The sequence below is a fragment of the Dermacentor andersoni genome, chromosome 10, assembly GCF_023375885.2.
Source record: "Dermacentor andersoni chromosome 10, qqDerAnde1_hic_scaffold, whole genome shotgun sequence".
Classification (NCBI taxonomy): Eukaryota; Metazoa; Arthropoda; class Arachnida; order Ixodida; family Ixodidae; genus Dermacentor; species Dermacentor andersoni.
Window position 1 is genome coordinate 23,523,662 of NC_092823.1, and position 19,253 is coordinate 23,542,914.

A 19,253-nucleotide genomic window follows, 5' to 3' on the forward strand; every position below is an offset into this window, starting at 1 on the left:
TCTTCGTCTTTTATTAATTTAACGAGTAAATGGGTGCTACATTTGAATTTCTGCCGTCCGCTTCGCATTGAGGTTCCGTTTAATATTATATAAGTACTTGATAAATGACGGCACTTGACAAAACGGCACAACGACAGTTGGGCGTCTAAGTTGGAGTGATGGCTTTAGAAGGACCACAATGGCATCACAACGACGGTAGGGCAACGGATGCAATACGGCGAACGTATAGCTACGAAAGTACGACGAGGACGCGATGACAACAACGTCATGGAAACGGTATGAGCACAATGTGATGACGAATACATAACGACGAAGGAAGGGATGGACCACGGCATGACGAGAGTCGGACGCCGAAGTTGGGGCGAATATGGTAGAAGGACCATGATGGCTTCACTAAGAAGGTACGGCGACGGAGGCACGACGACGACGCAATGACGACGACATGTCGAGCGCGCAATGACGTCGATGGCATAACGAGGGTATCAGGACAATGGGATGAATATGAATGTATGTTGGCGATGACGTGACAGCTGCTGTATCAAGATGTTGTATGACGGTGATTGCTGACCAAGACGAAATTCAAAAAACCGGATGACAAATCAGACAAGACGATGCAACGACCGCCAAGGCATCATGACCACTTATCTAGTGGGCCAAGCTATAAGACAACGTAGACTATTGGGTTGGCGTAGAAAATGTGACCCCGACGGCATGACGACAGTCAGATGAAGCTGGAATGAGGATGATTGAAGGATCAAGAAGGCATGACGACCATGAGCGCGTACCTAGGGGCCCAAGCTGGTAGACAACTTGTGTCACTGGGCCAGCGTAAGTAGATAGATAGATAGATAGATAGATAGATAGATAGATAGATAGATAGATAGATAGATAGATAGATAGATAGATAGATAGATAGATAGATAGATAGATAGATAGATAGATAGATACCCGCGTCGGCAGTCTGACGCGAGACAGACAGGTATTGCGCTTTGCGATGAAGTGTTAAGACAAAACTATTCGGAGCATACAGCAGAGGAAAATTCACGAATCGATATCTTCCACAAACGAAAACTATATACAGAATGAGATATTGACGGAAATCTAAGCATGAAAAGCAAGCCTTTCTAATGCGCTTTTTGTTTTATAACTACGACGAGTACCACCGTGCAAAATGTTGGACAACAGTGGGCCAAACTATAATTTTTGTATGCTGCGCAGATTATTTTCGAAAATTCGCGCCTAAATATTTGAGTGTAATGTAGAGTTGTGGGAAATTCGGCAATATATCACAACAAGCAAAGGGTAGTTTTGCAAGGAAAACTTGCCGATTTGGTAGATGTTTGTCAAGATCGACACTTTTAAGGCTATGTTTTTTTTACCTGTGTGGCCAAATAGTACCTTAACGTATTTAAGACGAATACTTTTATGTTGTGTAGACGAAGTTGAGGATGGCTACGAATAAAAAAAAAACGAATCAAAAAACGAATCATTTCGTTTTTGATTCGTTTTTACGAATCAAAAAAACAGTATCAAAAAACAGTATCGAATCATTTCGATACTGTTTTCAGATACTGTTTTTTTTTTCAGATTACTCACCTTTCACTAGCGTCACAGAGTTAAAGGCTCGTGCTGGTGTTGATAACCTTTCCCATCGTCGCAAACTTGCTCGCTTAACACTTTTTCACAAAATTTACCATCATCATTTGCTTCATGATGATTTCTTTCAATGACCATCGGCGGTGTTTCCACGCCGTGACCATCCTTTCAAGATCAAGCGCATCATTTGCCGCACTTCATCTTTTGCGAAATCATTCATACCCAAAACAATAATTGAGTGGAACCAGCTGCCTGCTTCAATCGCAACTGAAATGAATCCGTCTAAATTTCATGAACTTCTAAAGAATGAATGCGATGAGTAGCTTTCCTTCTAGTTTTGTGTCTGATTTTTCATATATATATATATATATATATATATATATATATATATATGTATATATATATATATTTTCTTGTGTTCTCTTTATTATGTTGCGTTTTTTCATTATGTCTAATTAAGTGTTGCTGTACTACTTTTTTTTTATTCTTGTTGCCTATTCCTTGAATACGCTTTACTATATGTTTGTTGAATTTTTGTCACCCCCCTATGTAATACCCTCGTTGTGTGGGCCTTTAGGGGTTTCTTGAAAATAAAAATAAAATAAATAAAATACTGTTTTTTGGCCACCATACTTTGCGTGTTTCAGAAAACTGTCAAAGCACGTCACGAGGGAACACAATTTTAGAGCGCAGCTCTGAGGCACCCGCTTCTGCGGCGAGCGTTGGTGTCGGCGTAACCGAGCGCACCATCGCCGCGGAGGAAAGAGCGAACGTAGAGCGCAGCGCGGGACGAAAAAAGTAGTGAGAGGGACGAGAGTGCGAAGTAGAAAGCGGAGGAGGGCACAGCGGAAGCATGAGGAGGAAAGCGGGAGAGGTTAGCGCGAAAGCGACAGAAGAAAAGCGTATTGTCGTAAAAGAGGTGCACAGCGGTGACGACGGCTACGAGCTGGCGCCAGAGTAGTGCGCGTCTTCGACGTCTGTCGGCGAAGGCTGCTGCAAATTCCGCCCACCGGTCACTCATGCGCTGCTTCGGTGATCAGCGAGGCAGTCACGCCACACTACACTCCGTTTGCAACATGCCGCACGACACGGATTGACCGCGAAAGCCAATATAACGTGAAATAGGAACGTGTGTAGAGCTGGGCTCAGATTTCGCATTAGGGAGTATCGCGATCGCCGGTGAATTCATTTACAGCGAAGCTCTCTTTACCTAGGATCCCGGGACTTTTCTGTGTCCGTCACGTCGACAGAAAGCCCAGTGCGCCGATGCCATCTGCTGTAGAGGGCGAGGAGGAATGGGTAATGACCCTGTAAGGCAGATGCGTGAAGCGAACATGCAGCAAAGCTTTCGTTTCAGTACGAAACGCCCAAGTGAAAGCAGTCGTCAAACCGCATGATTTGTTAAGAGGCGTGCGTTCTTCCGCGTTGAGCAACGTGCGCTGCCGCCAAACCCTCGCCGGTGATCGTTGTCGGATACTTTAATGTATACCGGAAACCGGAAACAACGCAGTGGTTCAGCCGCTTGCTGGAAGACCTTGGCCTCGGTTACTTCAACGATCCCATTCTACTCACTATCGTACACGCGTCATGGATCCATTTACCTGTGGACAAAAACATTTCTCGCATAAGAACGCAAATCATATTTGTGTATCATAGGGACCACAAAGTGGTTTTTGCAGTAATTTTAACCTAATAAATAAAGTAGAGATCTTGTAAACTGCATAGTAACGTGTGTTTGTGTCATATGTCACTATGAAGATCAATTTGCGTAATGGCCGAAGATCATGGGAGGATTGTTTTTTTTTTTTCACGTTGCCCTATATTAGGCGTAACATATCTACAGATTCGCTGAACAGCCACCTTCATAGGAGTGGATTGGCGGAGGTTTTTTTTTCCGTGTGATAAAATTGGAGAAACCAGTTTTAAGACTAGTGGAATTGGCCGAATTTTCCGAGCAATATCTGAGATGGTCTAAAGACATGTCTGGGACACTTAACCTAGAATTACTCCAATCTCTATGAACAAACAGTGCGGGGTGTAAAGTGCCATAATCGTGATCGCCTTATGAAGCACTCAGTGGCGGCGGAATGCGGAAGAATTTGGACCAGCGGGGTCACATTAACGTACAAACAATGCAGGGTGCACGGACGCGTCGCATTTCACCCCCATTAAAATTCGGCAGCCGTGGCCCAGATTGAACTCACGACCGCGAGCTCAGCAGCCCAATGCCGCAGCCACTGGACTAACGCGGGGGCAAGAGGCATTGGAAATCGGCTTTTGCATTCGAATAGAGCGAGGCTACACGAATAACGATGCTACACACTTCGGCACCGCGCAGTGTGTTCGCCAAGCACACTCGAGGATGAGTGCGCTGTGCTGTAATTGTCCCTAAGCGTTCCCGTGCAGAAGCCTGCGAATGACACTAGCGGCTAAATGCACTCGATCAAAGTGCACTCAAGCTTGCCCGTATGACCCGTGTGGCAGGGGCATGAGTGATTGGAGGCGTGCTTGAAGCTGTTGTTTAAATTACATAGATTCGCCCAGTTTATTCCTACGTGTCTGGTGCCAAGGAAACAGGCGAGCGGGAATGTTTCCTCACGCAGCCGTCCTGCGCATTTGGACACACACGGTGATCAAGCTCATTGGCCTTCCTGACATCGATGTGTACGTGCGATTGGGCGTAATGGTGTGCCAGGTTGTGGTTTCGAAGGAAATCTTGTAGCCTAATGAATAGAACATTAGGCTGCTTTAGTTGGGGGACAGTGGTTCGATCCCACAATGGGCAAATAGTTTAAATATTATTTTAAGGATTGACCTATTCGCAAGTCAGCTGGAACATCCAGCAGCCACAGTGAGGAATCACAGAGGTGGTTTGGAAAGAAAGCTTCTGTTTAAAGATATCCGGACGGTCTCTGCAAGATATTATTCTCTTCGTCCAATTGTTTCTTCATTTCGCAGTTAGTCGCGCTTCCATCGTAGCCTGCCCCTTGACGCGTCAGTAAATTATTTTTCCACGGCCTTAAACGGTTCGCGACCTTTACTATAAATCGCCAATACGAAAAAGGCGATAAAATTGTCGGTAGCAACATTTACGCAGCCAGGCGGGTAGATAATTTCCACGCCGTTACATCTATAGTTCGCGAGCGGCACCGTGAACAGTCAGGAACTGTCCGTACCATTATCAGTGTGATAGTAGTCTTGACAACAGCTGAGATTATATAGCGCACTGGCAAGGCTTCCATGTTTCCGCAGAATTGTTGGCACGGCGTTTCGCAGTCGACGTATGCGCCGTTCGTCATGGCTTCTCAAGGCAAGCTGTACACGCTGTGCGGTTTTACCGAGGAACTGGACTGGAGACCTTTGCATTTCCTCGAGCCTGTTCCTGCTCACAGAATATGTGGCGCATGTGGCGTGCTGCCCAGAAAGACCGTTTTTCTGCCCTGTCGAGACGTGCTCTGCATAAGCTGCTTCGAGCAGTGCGTACTCGACGACGGACACGCCTGTCTACTCGACGGTGACCAATTTCTTCCAGAGGACGCTGAGTGGAGAGAATTTCCTTTGGAATACCTGCTGAGGCGCAAGGTAAGGGAGGACGAGCAAACGTATTCGTGTGTCAGTGTTATCCAGATTATTTTAGCAAAGTTAATCGAATATATTCGGAAAGTAAAGTGGTCATGCTTTTTTAGAAATTATGGTCATTTGCTGTTAGAGCGGAGGAATCACGTGTAAGCTAGATGAAAGGAAATATGGAAATATTACATAGGCGGGGAAACCGTGAAGAGAAGCAAAATATTTTGACGCTGTTGTTTGTATGTATCTTATGCTACTTTTAAATCGCTATAATTTTTTAAAGTACGTCTCGCTTGCTACTGACTTAAAGCTGTGGGAACTCGTGCCAATCGGGTATGTTCCGCGTAGCAAGCAGCGAGTATGCGGCAGCGCTGTTGATTTATGAACTGCCCTTCTATTCGGGTTTGCTTACTCGCATCCGTTAGTGCGGCATAGGGTGCATTACTTTCGTTTTCATCGCGCATTTTAACGCAGGCGTGTCGAAGTTTTCTTGTATTCTTTCCCGTCTTTTGTTCTCCGACCTTTTTTCTACAGCTGATCGTACACTGCGAAGGACGCTAGGTTGCGTGTCTTAATCATAAATAGACATACTGATTTGCTAAAGTGCACTGTAATATTTGCTGTTCTCTTCTAAGAAACCACATACAACTACAGTGTTTAACATTTCAAGTGTGATGCCAGGATTGTGTGGCTGTCGGCTTGTCTGGGATTGCTCCATCTGCGTTGGACTCGCAACGCTTTGCAAATGAGTATCGCGGAGAATAACTCTTCCATCGTATATTTAATCGTCAGCCGAAGCTGTGATAACGAAGCCCTCAATGGCATGGGTGTGCGTCTACAAGTTTACCGTGGAATGGGAGCGTTTTTAATGTTCGTCCACGTTAGCGGCACGGCAACTCACCGCAACCTGTTTGCGGAGAATCGGCCGGCTACGCTCGCCAATCGGGAAATCTCCGTGCCAACCAAAGGATGGGTCCGCGACCCACTTCTGTGATTTGCAGCAGTCACACAGTGATGTGGCCAATTAGTAGCAGAGGTGTGGTCGCAATGGCTACGCTCTGGCGTTGCCGGCAGCCGCACCACCGCTGACCACCCGCCGTGGTTGCTTAGTGGCTTTGCTGCAGTGGCGGCTGCCTTTCAAGGGGAGCGAGTGCACGTGAAAAAACCCCAAGGTCTTCTAATTGGCTCATAAATGCCTCGTAGTTCTGTCAAGTAAAAATCCACAATTTAATTTTAATTTTTATGTTTTAATGATATTTTGATGTTAACCTGACTGTTCGCCCGACATGCTTAGGTACTGGGTGATGATCATGATATGTACTATCGTGAGCAATATGAGCAGGAACACGCGAGCGCGTGGGAAATAGCCTCGAAACCGACGTGGGGCGATGCGTTGCGGCCGCTGTAGAAAACAAAGTGGAAAGGGCGCCGCGGTTCCGCCAAATGTCGGCACTCCCGCCTCACTAGCGTTACTGCGTAATGGCCGCTGATTGCGTGTCACCGGGCGCTAGCGATGATAAGGCGGTTATGTCATGCAGAGCGTGGACCGTGCCGTCTGTAGTTGAGCGCAAAATATCTCTAGCTCTCTTTTTATCATACTTGCGGAACGTATCGCAATGATACCGGCGTGATACTGTGGCGCCTGTAATAGCGCTCGCACGCAGGAAAAAGCAGGGTTGTTTTGTTATGCGTGTTTTTCTATGTCTCGGTTATTGTGAACAAAGAAAAGTTGTACGCAGCAGTGAATTTAAAGGTTTTATTAGACGATTGCTTAATGGTAACAAAATTTTCATCCACACAAAAAGTATCCCAATACATCAGTGTTACAGCTTGACCTTTCCTTGCAGGCTTCATGCGTTAATAACGGGTCATGGCTCCGCCTGCTTGAATGACGGCCTCCATTCTTTTTGGCAGAGACACGTAGAGAGCCTCGATGAAGGCTTTGTCATCTTGAAGATGCTTCCACTCGCGCTTTATGGCTTCCCACAGTTCATCACTGGTCGTCGAGTCCAAGGAGAGTCTTGAAAGGTTAGCCTTCATACGTGCCCAAACATGTTCTATGATGTTCATGTCTGCACCCTTCGCACACCACTCCAAGCTCCTTACCCCTAGTTCGCCTAAAAGACGTGCCACGACCTTTGCTGTGTGAACGGGAGACAAGTCCTGCTGGAATAGATAATACCCATCCGGGTGTGGACCATTCAGTGCATAGGGGACCATCTCGTGCTCCAGCAATGTGCAATATGCAGAACTCGTAAGTCTCCCAGGGATTCTTACAATGGGACTTAGGCCATCCCGCGAAATAGCCGCCCACACGTTTACTGACGTGCGTCCACTTGCGGCCACCTGCTTGACGTTCTGCGGAGAGAAGCGCGTATTCTCCATGCGCCACACTCTTCTCTGCTGGTCCCAGCGGCTTGAGAACGTAGATTCATCAGAGAAGATGACATATTTCCAATCCTCGACCTTCCAGCTGCGGTGATCGACAGCGAACTTTAGGCGAGCAGTCTTGTTGGCAACTGTGAGAAGGGGCTTCTGAGCAGCGATACGACTACGGAGGGCGGCTTCCCTTAGCCTTCGCCGCACCGTGCTGTCGCTTACATGTTCCAGGGCAAGAGTACTGCGCACCTCCTTCGCATTTAGAAATTGCTTCTCGTTGACTGCAGCAACAATTTGTAGGTCTTGATCCGCCGACGTGGCGCGAGGTCGCCTCTCGTGCGGCGCATCCTTAATGCGTCCTTCATCTCGGTACGCCTGCACTATCCTGTTGACTGTGTTTAACCGGCAGCCCGTCAAGGCAGCAATGTTTCGCTGCGAGTAATCTTTCTTCGACAACTCAACGACTTCTTCCCGCTTATTCAACGGCACTCGAGACATCGCAGGACGCTGAAACGCACTTCTAACCGCGGGCAGTCGTGGTCTCCCTTATAAGCATTTGCCACGAAAAAGAAATTAAAGATGCGCGTCGGCCGTGACGTAGCGTTTTTATTCTTTTCTTGTTCATCAAAGATTCGAACGTTTCCATGAAAGGTGCGACTGGCCTTACGATAGACCTTTTAAGAAGTCGGCCAGAAAATATTCCCTGTCGCATGCTTGCAAATATCTAAGAGTCGGGTCTGACCGCTCCACATACGCACACTCAGACAAAGAAAAAAGGAACAAAAAAGGTTAACAGCGGTATTTTGCGCTGAACTACAGACAGCGCGGTCCACGCTCTGCATGCCATAACCGCCTTATCATCGCTAGCGCCCGGTGACATGCAATCCGGTGCCGTTACGCAGCAACGCTAGTGAGGCGGGAGTGCCGACAGTTGGCGGAACCGCGGCGCCCTTTCCACTTTGTTTCCTACAGCGGCCGCAACGCATCGCCCCACGTCGGTTTCGAGGCTATTTCCCACGCGCTCGCGTGTTCCTGCTCATATTGCTCACGATAGTACAGTAATACAAACTTAACAACGCACACACATACACACACACACATATGCATATACATATACATATATATATATATATATATATATATATATATATATACACACACACACACAATGTTTTGTTAAAGCACGTAGGCCGCAAGAGCGGGAGCAAGCTCCGCATCACAGTACCAATGTCTCAAGCAAGCGGATAACCGGGTACTCTGGCAGCAAAGCGCATGTGTACTCTAAGAAACTTCTGCTGCAGAAGCACTGGAACCGATAGGCGTCTCCTTTTTACAAGGGTTCTTACACTTGATGTCTTTTTCGGCAGTCCAAGGTACACTCTCCGGACTTTTGCTTACACACCAGTGAGCGCCTTTGTGTCGATTTAGAAAATCCCCTTTAGCACAGGTAGTCTGCATCGTAGGAAACCTTCCCAGAGAGCCTTCCCATGCGTGACAGAGAATTTACAGAGCTGCCCCCAGCGTTGCGTGATTGGATACTCAATGTGCTCGCGTGTCACACAATTCTTGCTCTCAGAATTCGAATATGCGGTGTGCATGTCATTAGTCTGTCGATTGTCACCCCCAGAAACTTGACACGTACCGCATCGGACAGCACGAGACATCACGCCTAGTGAAAGGAACGGCGGCACGCGTTTCTGGTGACATCGTTAGACGTTGCGCAAATAGAAATGTTTTAATGTAATTGATAGCTTTCAGGAAACTTGTTAGTAGGGCGCATCTGTTACGACCACAGCACCGTATCCACATGTCATCTGCATATAAAGAGATTTCAACCGCCGTGAGAATGTACTTCTCCAGTCCAATTAGAGAGACATTAGGTAACACCAGCTTTGAAACACCGCACTGGGAAGCTCCTCGATGCAGTGCGTGCGGAGCTGTATCAGCAGAGGATATCGACATGGACAAGCAGTCATTCAACTAAATCGTTTCTTGTGTCAGAGGCATTATTGACACGTGTACTTATCTTTATCGGGGGACCACGTTTCGCCGCTTAACAACTGTAATCGCACAGCGACGGACGCGCCTGCATGTATCCGACGTTTCTGGAAAGTTATCGATGATTCTACCCGGCTGTCTGTTGTCGCCGAACCTTATGTTATCTGATTTCATCGCCTGACGCGAATGGCGTAGAACATTGTGGAATACTCGCGGGTCCCAGCGATTAGTCTGGAACATTCGACGACTGCTGTATAAAAGCCGACGCGCTTGACCCGCTGAGCAGATTTTCGACGATCGCCGAGCGTGTTCGCCGCTATCGTTGTGCTATAAGTGTAGCCTGTTTTGTGGGCACAAGTTCGCCCAATAAAAGTTAGTTTTGTCGTTCACAGTACTGCTACTGTGTTATTCAACGTCACGACCACGTGACATCTGGTGGAGGTGCTTGTGCGTTCATGTACCGAACGCCCCCGCAAAGCCGCGATCCAAGCCCGAAGCCCGAGGACAAAACCAACGTCGCCCAAGACCAGCGAGCTAGCCGCCGGCTGCAAGGACTGCCCCCAGAGCACGGACTCCTACCTGAGACGTGCAGGAAGATTGCCACCAAGTCCTCCCCAATGGCAGCCCCAGCATCCCCCGTCGTGCTGCAGCAGCCCAGGGAGCCCCCCACGTTCCGCGGTTCAACATTCGAGGACCCGGAAACCTGGCTCGAGACGTACGAGAGGGTCGCTGCATTTAAAGGTGGAACAGCGACGACAAACTGCGACATGTCTTCTTCGCATTGGAAGACGCTGCCAGGACGTGGTTCGAGAACAGAGAAGCCACGTTAACGACCTGGGACCTTTTCCGAAGTGGCTTCCTGCAGACATTCACAAGCGTCGTACGCCGAGAACGAGCCCAAGCACTACTGGAAACCCGAGTGCAGCTGCCCAACGAGACCACCGCGATTTTTACAGAAGAAATGAGCCGCCTATTCCGCCACGCCGACCCGGAAATGTCCGAGGAAAAGAAAGTCCGGCTACTAATGCGTGGTGTTAAGGAGGAACTTTTCGCCGGTATGGTACGAAACCCACCGAAGACTGTCGACGAGTTTCTTCGCGAGGCCACTAGCATCGAGAAGACACTCGAGATGCGAAACCGGCAATTCGACCGCCGCACCAACGCTACAAACTATGCCGGAGTTCAATCACTGGCCTCCGAAGACCTGCGCGAGGCTATCAGGGCAGTCGTACGAGAGGAGCTTCAGAAGATCTTCCCGTCGTCGCAGCCTCAAGTGGCCTCGATCGCTGACATCGTCAAAGATGAGGTTCAACGGTCGCTTGGAGTTCCGGAGGTGCAACCTCAATTACCCCAACCCGAAGCGATGACCTACGCCGCCGTCGTACGCCGTCAAGGCCCTCCTCAGCGACCGCGCCAGGGCCCTGTTACGCCGCAATTCCGTCGACCAGCGCCGCCGCCGCCGACAGCGCGCCCACCCGTCGCCCAGCGGAGCTACCCGAGGAAGACCGACGTTTGGCGCGCTCCTGACCACCGCCCGCTCTGCTACCACTGCGGGGAAGCGGGTCACGTCTACCGACGATGTCCATACCGGGAAATGGGACTGCGAGGTTTCGCCGTCAACGCTCCGCGCCCGCAGCAAGGTGAACGCCCTCGCGATATCGCTGACTACCTCGCGGCTACTCAGTGGAGTTCTCGACGACCGTCGCGTTCACCATCACCAGGCCGCTACCTGTCGCCGCAGCGCCGACCATACACTGGCCCAGCTCGGGGCCGGTCAGCGAGCCCATATCCGGAAAACTAAAAGCAGCAACCGATGGAGGTGCGGTTGCTGTCCGTCGAACTGTCGAAGATCCTCCGCCGCCGACGAAGACGCCGAAGAAACGACCTCGACGACATAACGACACGCCGCCGTCCCGACGAAGTCTGGAAGGAAAGAATCCGACGACGAAAGACGACCTGACGACGTCACATACCAGCCACAAGTCAACGCGACGCAGTCGTGATCCGACGCCAAGACCGAACTGTAATGCAAGACAAAGAGCCACCGACCTCGACGTGCTTCTCGACGACCACGCAGTCACCGCCTTAGTCGACACAGGGGCTGATTACTCCGTCATGAGTGGACACATCGCCGCCCAGTTGAAGAAAGTTAAGACTACGTGGGAAGGCCCTCAAATTCGTACCGCCGGAGGACACCTCATAACGCCGACTGGAATGTGCACGGCAAGAATTACCATTCACGACCGGACTTACCCTGTCACCTTCGTTATCCTCCAACAGTGTTCACGAGACGTCATTCTCGGCATGGACTTCCTCAACCAACACGGCGCAGTCATCGACCTGAAGTCGAAGTCAATAACTCTGTCGGAAGACCATGCGATACCGTCGGAGAACCCTCGTAGTCACCACGCCTTGAGTGTGCTCGAAGATCCGGTGAGCATCCCGCCTCGCTCCAGCATTGTTATTTCGGTCGGCACCGAAACACCCGCTGACTTAGAAGGTGTCATCGAAGGCGACCAACGTCTACTGCTAGACCGTGAAATTTGCGTCGCAAGAGGGATCGCTCGACTGCACGGAGGAAACACGAAAGTGTTGCTGACAAACTTCAGCCAGGAGTACAAGCACATCAACAAGGGCACGACGATCGCATACATCGAGGAAATTCTGGAAAACAGCAATGCGTTTGTCCTCTCGGATTCCGCCGCATCTACCCCGACGACCATGGTTGCCGAACCAGACTACGACATTAATCCAAGTCTCCCCGTGATTAAGCAACAGCAGCTCAGAAGTCTGCTCCGGCGATACAAAGGCTGCTTTTCGACGTCATCGAGGATTCGACAAACACCAGTCGCCAAGCATCGCATAATCACCGAGGAGTACGCTCGACCACTTCGCCAGAGCCCTTACCGAGTTTCGCCGCGAGAACGTGAAGCTATAAGAGAACAAGTCGACGAAATGCTGCGCGACGACATCATCCAGCCGTCGAAAAGCCCGTGGGCATCTCCTGTTGTGCTGGTGAAGAAAAAGGGCGGAACCCTTCGTTTCTGCGTCGATTATCGTCGTCTGAACAAGATCACGAAGAAGGACGTATACCCTCTCCCACGGATAGACGACGCATTGGATCGGCTCTGCAACGCTAAATACTTCTCCTCGATGGACCTCAAGTCTGGCTATTGGCAAATAGAAGTCGACGAAAGAGATCGTGAAAAGACCGCCTTCATCACCCCAGACGGCCTCTACGAGTTCAAGGTTATGCCATTTGGACTGTGCTCGGCGCCTGCAACGTTCCAGCGCGTGATGGACACGGTTTTAGCAGGATTGAAGTGGCAGACCTGTCTCGTTTACTTGGATGACGTCGTTGTATTCGCCGAAAATTTTGACGATCACCTTAGGCGGCTTGCCACAGTACTAGAGGCCATCAAGTCATCAGGGCTCACTCTGAAGCCAGAAAAGTGCCGCTTCGCTTACGATGAGCTTCTATTCCTAGGCCACGTCATCAGCCAATCCGGAGTACGCCCCGACCCGCAGAAAACAGCTGCCATTGCAAAGTTCCCGCAGCCCATCGACAAGAAGGCAGTGCGTAGATTTCTTGGCATGTGTGCCTACTACAGGCGATTTGTCAAGAACTTTTCACGCATCGCTGAGCCGCTGACACAGCTAACTAAATGTGACGTCCAGTTCAAGTGGGAAACGCCACAGGGCGACGCATTTCAAGAACTCAAACGACGCATGCAGTCGCCGCCCGTACTTGCGCACTTCGACGAGCACGCCGATACCGAAATACACACTGACGCCGGTAGCCTAGGCCTCGGTGCCGTCCTAGTCCAGAGAAAAGATGGACATGAACACGTGATAGCTTACGCTAGCCGATCATTGTCAAAAGCAGAAGGCAATTATTCTACAACCGAAAAGGAATGCCTCGCCATCGTTTGGGCCACAGCGAAATTTCGCCCTTACCTATATGGCAGGCCATTCAAGGTGGTCAGCGATCATCACGCGTTGTGTTGGCTAGCTAACCTAAAAGACCCCTCAGGACGGCTGGCACGGTGGAGCCTCAGGCTACAAGAATACGACATCACTGCAACCTACAAGTCCGGACGAAAACACTCAGATGCCGATTGCCTATCCCGCGCCCCCATTGACCCGCCGCCGCAAGATGACGAGGATGACGCCGCCTTCCTTGGAATAATAAGCGCGGAAGACTTCGCCGAACAGCAACGAGGAGACTCGGAGCTAAAAGCCCTAATCGAGTATTTGGAAGGGCACACCGACGTTGTCCCAAGGGCATTTAAGCGTGGATTATCTTCGTTCACGCTTCAAAACAACCTACTCGTGAAGAAGAACTTCTCACCAGTCCGCGCCAACTACCTTCTTGTTGTTCCGTCGGCGCTACGTCCAGAAGTACTGCACGCCCTACATGACGATCCGACCGCTGGGCACCTCGGTTTCTCCCGGACGCTATCGAGGATACAAGAAAGGTATTACTGGCCGCGCCTTACCACCGATGTCGCCCGTTACGTCAAGACATGCCGCGACTGTCAGCGACGCAAGACACCACCGACAAGACCAGTGGGATTACTACAGCCGATTCAGCCTCCTTACCGACCTTTTCAGCAGATCGGGATGGACTTGTTGGGACCGTTTCCGACATCAGCTGCCGGAAATAGGTGGATTGTCGTGGCGACGGACTATCTCACCCGCTTCGCTGAAACTAAAGCTCTACCGAAAGGCAGCACAGCCGAAGTGGCCAAATTTTTCGTCGAGGACATCCTGTTGCGACATGGTGCTCCAGAAGTCCTCATCACCGACAGAGGAACGGCCTTCGCCGAATAAGACCCTCGCCGACATGCTAGCGATGTACGTCGACGTCGAGCACAAGACGTGGGACGCGACCCTGCCGTATGTCACCTTCGCCTACAACACGGCGGTGCAAGAAACAACACAGATCACGCCATTCAAGTTGGTTTACGGCAGGAACCCGACGACGACGCTCGACGCCATGCTGCCGCACGTCACTGACGAGGAGAATCTTGACGTCGCTACCTATCTCCAGCGCGCCGAAGAAGCCCGACAGCTCGCCCGCCTACGGATCAAGACCCAGCAGCGTACCGACAGCCGACACTACAACCTCCGACGACGCTTCGTCGAGTACCAGCCCGGCGACCGTGTTTGGGTATGGACCCCGATACGCCGACGAGGACTCAGTGAGAAGCTGCTGCGACGCTATTTCGGACCCTACAAGGTCATCCGACGTATTGGCGCACTAGACTATGAGGTCGTGCCAGACGGCATTTCGCACTCCCAGCGGCGCCGCGCACGATCTGAAGTGGTCCACGTGGTGCGCCTTAAACCATTTTACGGACGCTGATGAACTTCCTTAGTTGTTTTCTTTGCTACGAGTGCTTTTCTTTGTTACTTTCGTTTGTTAGCAGCATCGGGGCGATGCTCTTTAAGAGGGGGGTAATGACACGTGTACTTATCTTTATCGGGCGACCACGTTTCGCCGCTTAACAACTGTAATCGCACAGCGACGGACGCGCCTGCATGTATCCGACGTTTCTGGAAAGTTATCGATGATTCTACCCGGCTGTCTGTTGTCGCCGAACCTTATGTTATCTGATTTCATCGCCTGACGCGAATGGCGTAGAACATTGTGGAATACGCGCGGGTCCCAGCGATTAGTCTGGAACATTCGACGACTGCTGTATAAAAGCCGACGCGCTTGACCCGCTGAGCAGATTTTCGACGATCGCCGAGCGTGCTCGCCGCTATCGTTGTGCTATAAGTGTAGCCTGTTTTGTGGGCACAAGTTCGCCCAATAAAAGTTAGTTTTGTCGTTCACAGTACTGCTACTGTGTTATTCAACGTCACGACCACGTGACATTATTATAAGCAGTTCACCGCTCATGTACAATGAAGTAACAACCTTAAATAAAGCCATTGAAACCAGATGAACCCATATCTTTCTTGCTTGATTTGGAATTTCTAGCACACTCCTTGTATTTACGCCTCTGACCGAAATAAAATTCTGTTGAACGTTTGGGCTTGTCCGTGTCAGTATCCTGTCGGCTATGTGTGTTAGGGCAGCGCTGACGCACGCATGCGATTACGAGATCGAGCAGTGTTTGTCTTTTTCCAAATATTGACATCATGGTTACCGGAAGCAGCTTTTCCTCGTTGCCTCATCACTTCAGTATGTGAAACCATTTAGCAAAAAGAAAAAGGCATAAGTTATAAGTTATAAGCACTATACCAAACCGCTCCTTGTCGTTAAGCGGCTGAGACGCCTGAGGATTTCAGTGGCCTACCGGAACGAAAACGGATTGCTGAACGTGAACGCAACGCCACCCAATCGGAGCAAACGAAGTTACCTCGACGTACTAAGATATTTCACCTTCATGAACCACTCTCTTTCGCAATGTAAATACCACCAGTTTGCGTACGTGATTCAAGTGGCGTCGCCGTTTCGCTCCTGAAAATTAACACGATTAGTGAAAATCCTTCTTTAAGCCAAATAGCAATAGTTCGTGTAATTTTGCACTCAAATGAGGTTGTCGCTGCCGCATTTCTTCTTTCTTCCGAACCATTTCTGTCTGCAGTATGTCAACATCTTAAAAGAACATTATTTAGTGCCCGTGTGACAGCAAGATCGAAGACATCAAATAACATAGAATATGTTAAAATAGAAAATAATCTGAAGATCCTATGGAAAATTGCTTAAACGCTCTTTTTTCTTTCATTTCAGATCAAATGTTGGAATGAAGAACGCGGCTGCGACGTTGTTTTGCCTGCATCAGAGTTGAACAAGCATTTTTGCAATGACTGTGAGCACCACGCTACGTCGTGCCCTAAATGTTCAAAGCTGGTGCCGCGTAGTAATGTGTCCGCGCATTTACAGAGCAAATGCCGAGACTATGCGGGGTCTCTGACGTCCGGTGCTGTAGAAAAGTCACACATTGACGAAAAAGCAATGATGATGGCTCTGAATGCAAGCTTAGACGTGCGAGGAGTTGAAATTAAAGACAGGCTAGACGAAGTAATTAGTGATCATATTGTCCAAAATGACCGGCTAAATGAGATTTCACATTGCATGAACACGGTCAAAGAAGCACTGCTACAAAGGCCAAGCGGAAATAGTACCTTGGATCACCTTACTTCACAATCTACAGTTACGTTATCTTCAGTCGAGAAAAGATTGATTGACCACAGCGAAGAGACACGTGTGCTTGCAGGAACCTTAACGGATTCAATAAAAGAGCTGAAGGAAGTGTTGCAGGACACCGCAAGGACATTCTCCCTAAATTGCGTAGGAAGTGTGGCTGGTATTGGTGGAGCGAAGCACACTGAGAAGAAAGGAGGACATTGCACACTGCATAAAGAGCTGGCCTTACACACAATAAACATTAAGCGATATGAGTTTATTGCTAAGGGATACGAAGCAATGAAAAAGAGGGCATATGCTGAAGGCTTTCATCTTTGCTCGGAAGAAAAAATATACATATCTGGCTATCATGTGTCACCAGGAGTGTACTTCAGAAAAGAGGGAGACCATGTTTTACTGCATCCTGATTTTCAGCTTCACAAAGGTGTGATCGACGAATTTCTTCAGTGGCCTTTCAGTCAGGACATTCTGGTGACCGTCAAGCATCCGTCCCAAAGCAAACAGTGCCAGAAGGTGTGGCAGAATACCGGTGAACTTCGGTGGTTTGGAAGACCCGGAGAAACAGACAACGCTGGCTGCTTCCCCGAAGGCATTTCATTTAGCCTAAATGATCTTGAACATGAAGGGTACGTCACGGAGGACAAGCTTCATATCGTGTGGGAGCTTCTTCCGAAGCCCGTAGCAGAATAAATGAGGGGAATTTTGCGCATTTCAATAAATACACGCTGTTTTATTTCCTGGAAACAAATTTCGCACTTCCAAATGCCTTCGTTGAAAGAAAAGTAAAGCTTCGGTTTTCTTCAATAATTTCTCAATGTGTACTTATCTACCCGACATCGCTTTAGTGTAAGTTTATAAAATTGCCGTTCAACTGTGTATTGTTCCATCCAGAACTGTTTGTGTAGGTGACTCGCAGACGGAGAATTCCACATATTCTATCATGGTGGATATTTGCTGTTCACATATATATATATATATATATATATATATATATATATATATATATATATATATATATATATAATCTATGTACATAAAAGCCAAACCGCAAGAACGTTAGACACGATGCCTTCAGTGCTGACACTAAAAGCTCGCATTTCTGACGACACAATCCGTGCATGCTAACTCAATTCCTATCGCATAGTCTTGTTTAACTTACAGGTACGTTGTTTTATTTTCCAATGTTCATTTATGGCACACCTACAAAGGGGAATCATCTTAACAACATAGTCATTGTCTTAGCTGTACCAATATTTGAAAAAAATTACCTTTGGCTGATAGGACAATTCTACCCTTCAACTAAATTACTCGCCGAGGCGGACATGACGTCTACGAGCGATCAGATGCGCATTTGATTAACCGTATCACTAATTACGTATCTCGCTATTTTATGTACAGCATATCTTACAATTTGCGAATTATAGCTATTTATAATTAGAGCTAATATAGCGGTCTCATCCACGAATTCTGTGGACGGCACCGGTTTTAGCATATGTGCCATCAACTTTACGATAAAATTTGGTTTTCAAAAGGACGTTTAGAAGGCATAGTTGATGCATATATCACATGATTTAGGATCGCAAAAGAAAGACTCGGCACTAAAGAAAGCGTCGGCAGCGGACAAGGGCTACTGTCAACTTTTTATTTGACATCGTGGTCATGTGATGTGCAATCGCGATCAAAAATATGCGGCCCACCCCTCCGGTCGGATGAGCGGCTGCAAGGCCACACCAGGGAGCTGCTGTCCGCATCGGGCGCCTGCTTTTAGAGTACATCGAATAACGACAAACTTCGCCCTCACTCTCATACGGCCGCTTCACCCGCTTGATAAATTTCAATTGCGGTATTCACCTGTTACGCAGCTGACGGTCAATTGGAAAGAGGGCTCCTCAATGCGCGCTTGCCTTCCTCCCTGCACTGGCGCGCAGGAGTAGCAAGCAAAGAGACACCACTTTGTGGGTGTCAACACCCGTCCTCTCTAATGTTACGTTTTCGTTTAACGCGAAATGAAATGCAATGCGAGTCTCGTTACTAGGTTCACATTGCAGAAACCGCCCTAACCTGCTAGCCGTGCCCGAAAGCATTCCGCCGCCGCCGCGCCAACGACTTCGGCAGCACGGCATACGCAACGCCTATAATAGAAACAAGCGCTTTTTGGCATACCGGAAACGCGCATGCCTCCCAAGACGTTGGATTGAGGGTGGGTTGTGTTCGGTTAAAGGTGGATTACGTTGGATTGGAGGATGTATTTGGTTGGATTGAAGTGGATTAAGTCGGATTACAGTAAATTGTCGTGCATTAACGGTATATTTCATAGATTGCAGAGTAATAAGAGAATTAGGTAGGATTCGGGCGAATCAAGGTGGTTGACGTTGGATTAAGGCTGGATAACGTTAGATCAAGGGCGGACCATGGTGGAATACGTCGGATTAAGAGTAGATTGCATTGAATTGAGGGCGAATTTTACTGCAATAAGGTGTATTCTGGTAAGTTGCGGTAGATTAAGAGTGAATTAGGTTGTAATAGGGCGGATTGAAGTGAATTAGGC

General features: G+C 48.8%; 1 protein-coding gene across 1 annotated transcript; it reads left to right on the forward strand.

Annotated features, from left to right (window-relative positions):
- Positions 1–4,745: 4,745 nt before the first annotated feature.
- On the forward strand, positions 4,746–17,512 carry LOC126518984 (uncharacterized). Its single transcript, XM_050168597.3, has 2 exons — positions 4,746–5,178; positions 16,289–17,512. Exons 1-2 carry the CDS (start codon positions 4,837–4,839, stop codon positions 17,393–17,395), a joined length of 1,449 nt encoding a protein of 482 aa, XP_050024554.1. The 5' UTR covers positions 4,746–4,836; the 3' UTR covers positions 17,396–17,512.
- Positions 17,513–19,253: the final 1,741 nt, after the last annotated feature.

What these genes read in the sequence shown, in the direction of transcription:
- LOC126518984 (XM_050168597.3), top strand. Translation starts at nt 4,837, where the DNA reads ATGTTTCCGCAGAATTGTTGGCACGGCGTTTCGCAGTCGACGTATGCG. An exon ending in AATACCTGCTGAGGCGCAAG is followed by an intron (nt 5,179 to 16,288) that starts GTAAGGGAGGAC and finishes CTTTCATTTCAG; the next exon opens with ATCAAATGTTGGAATGAAGA.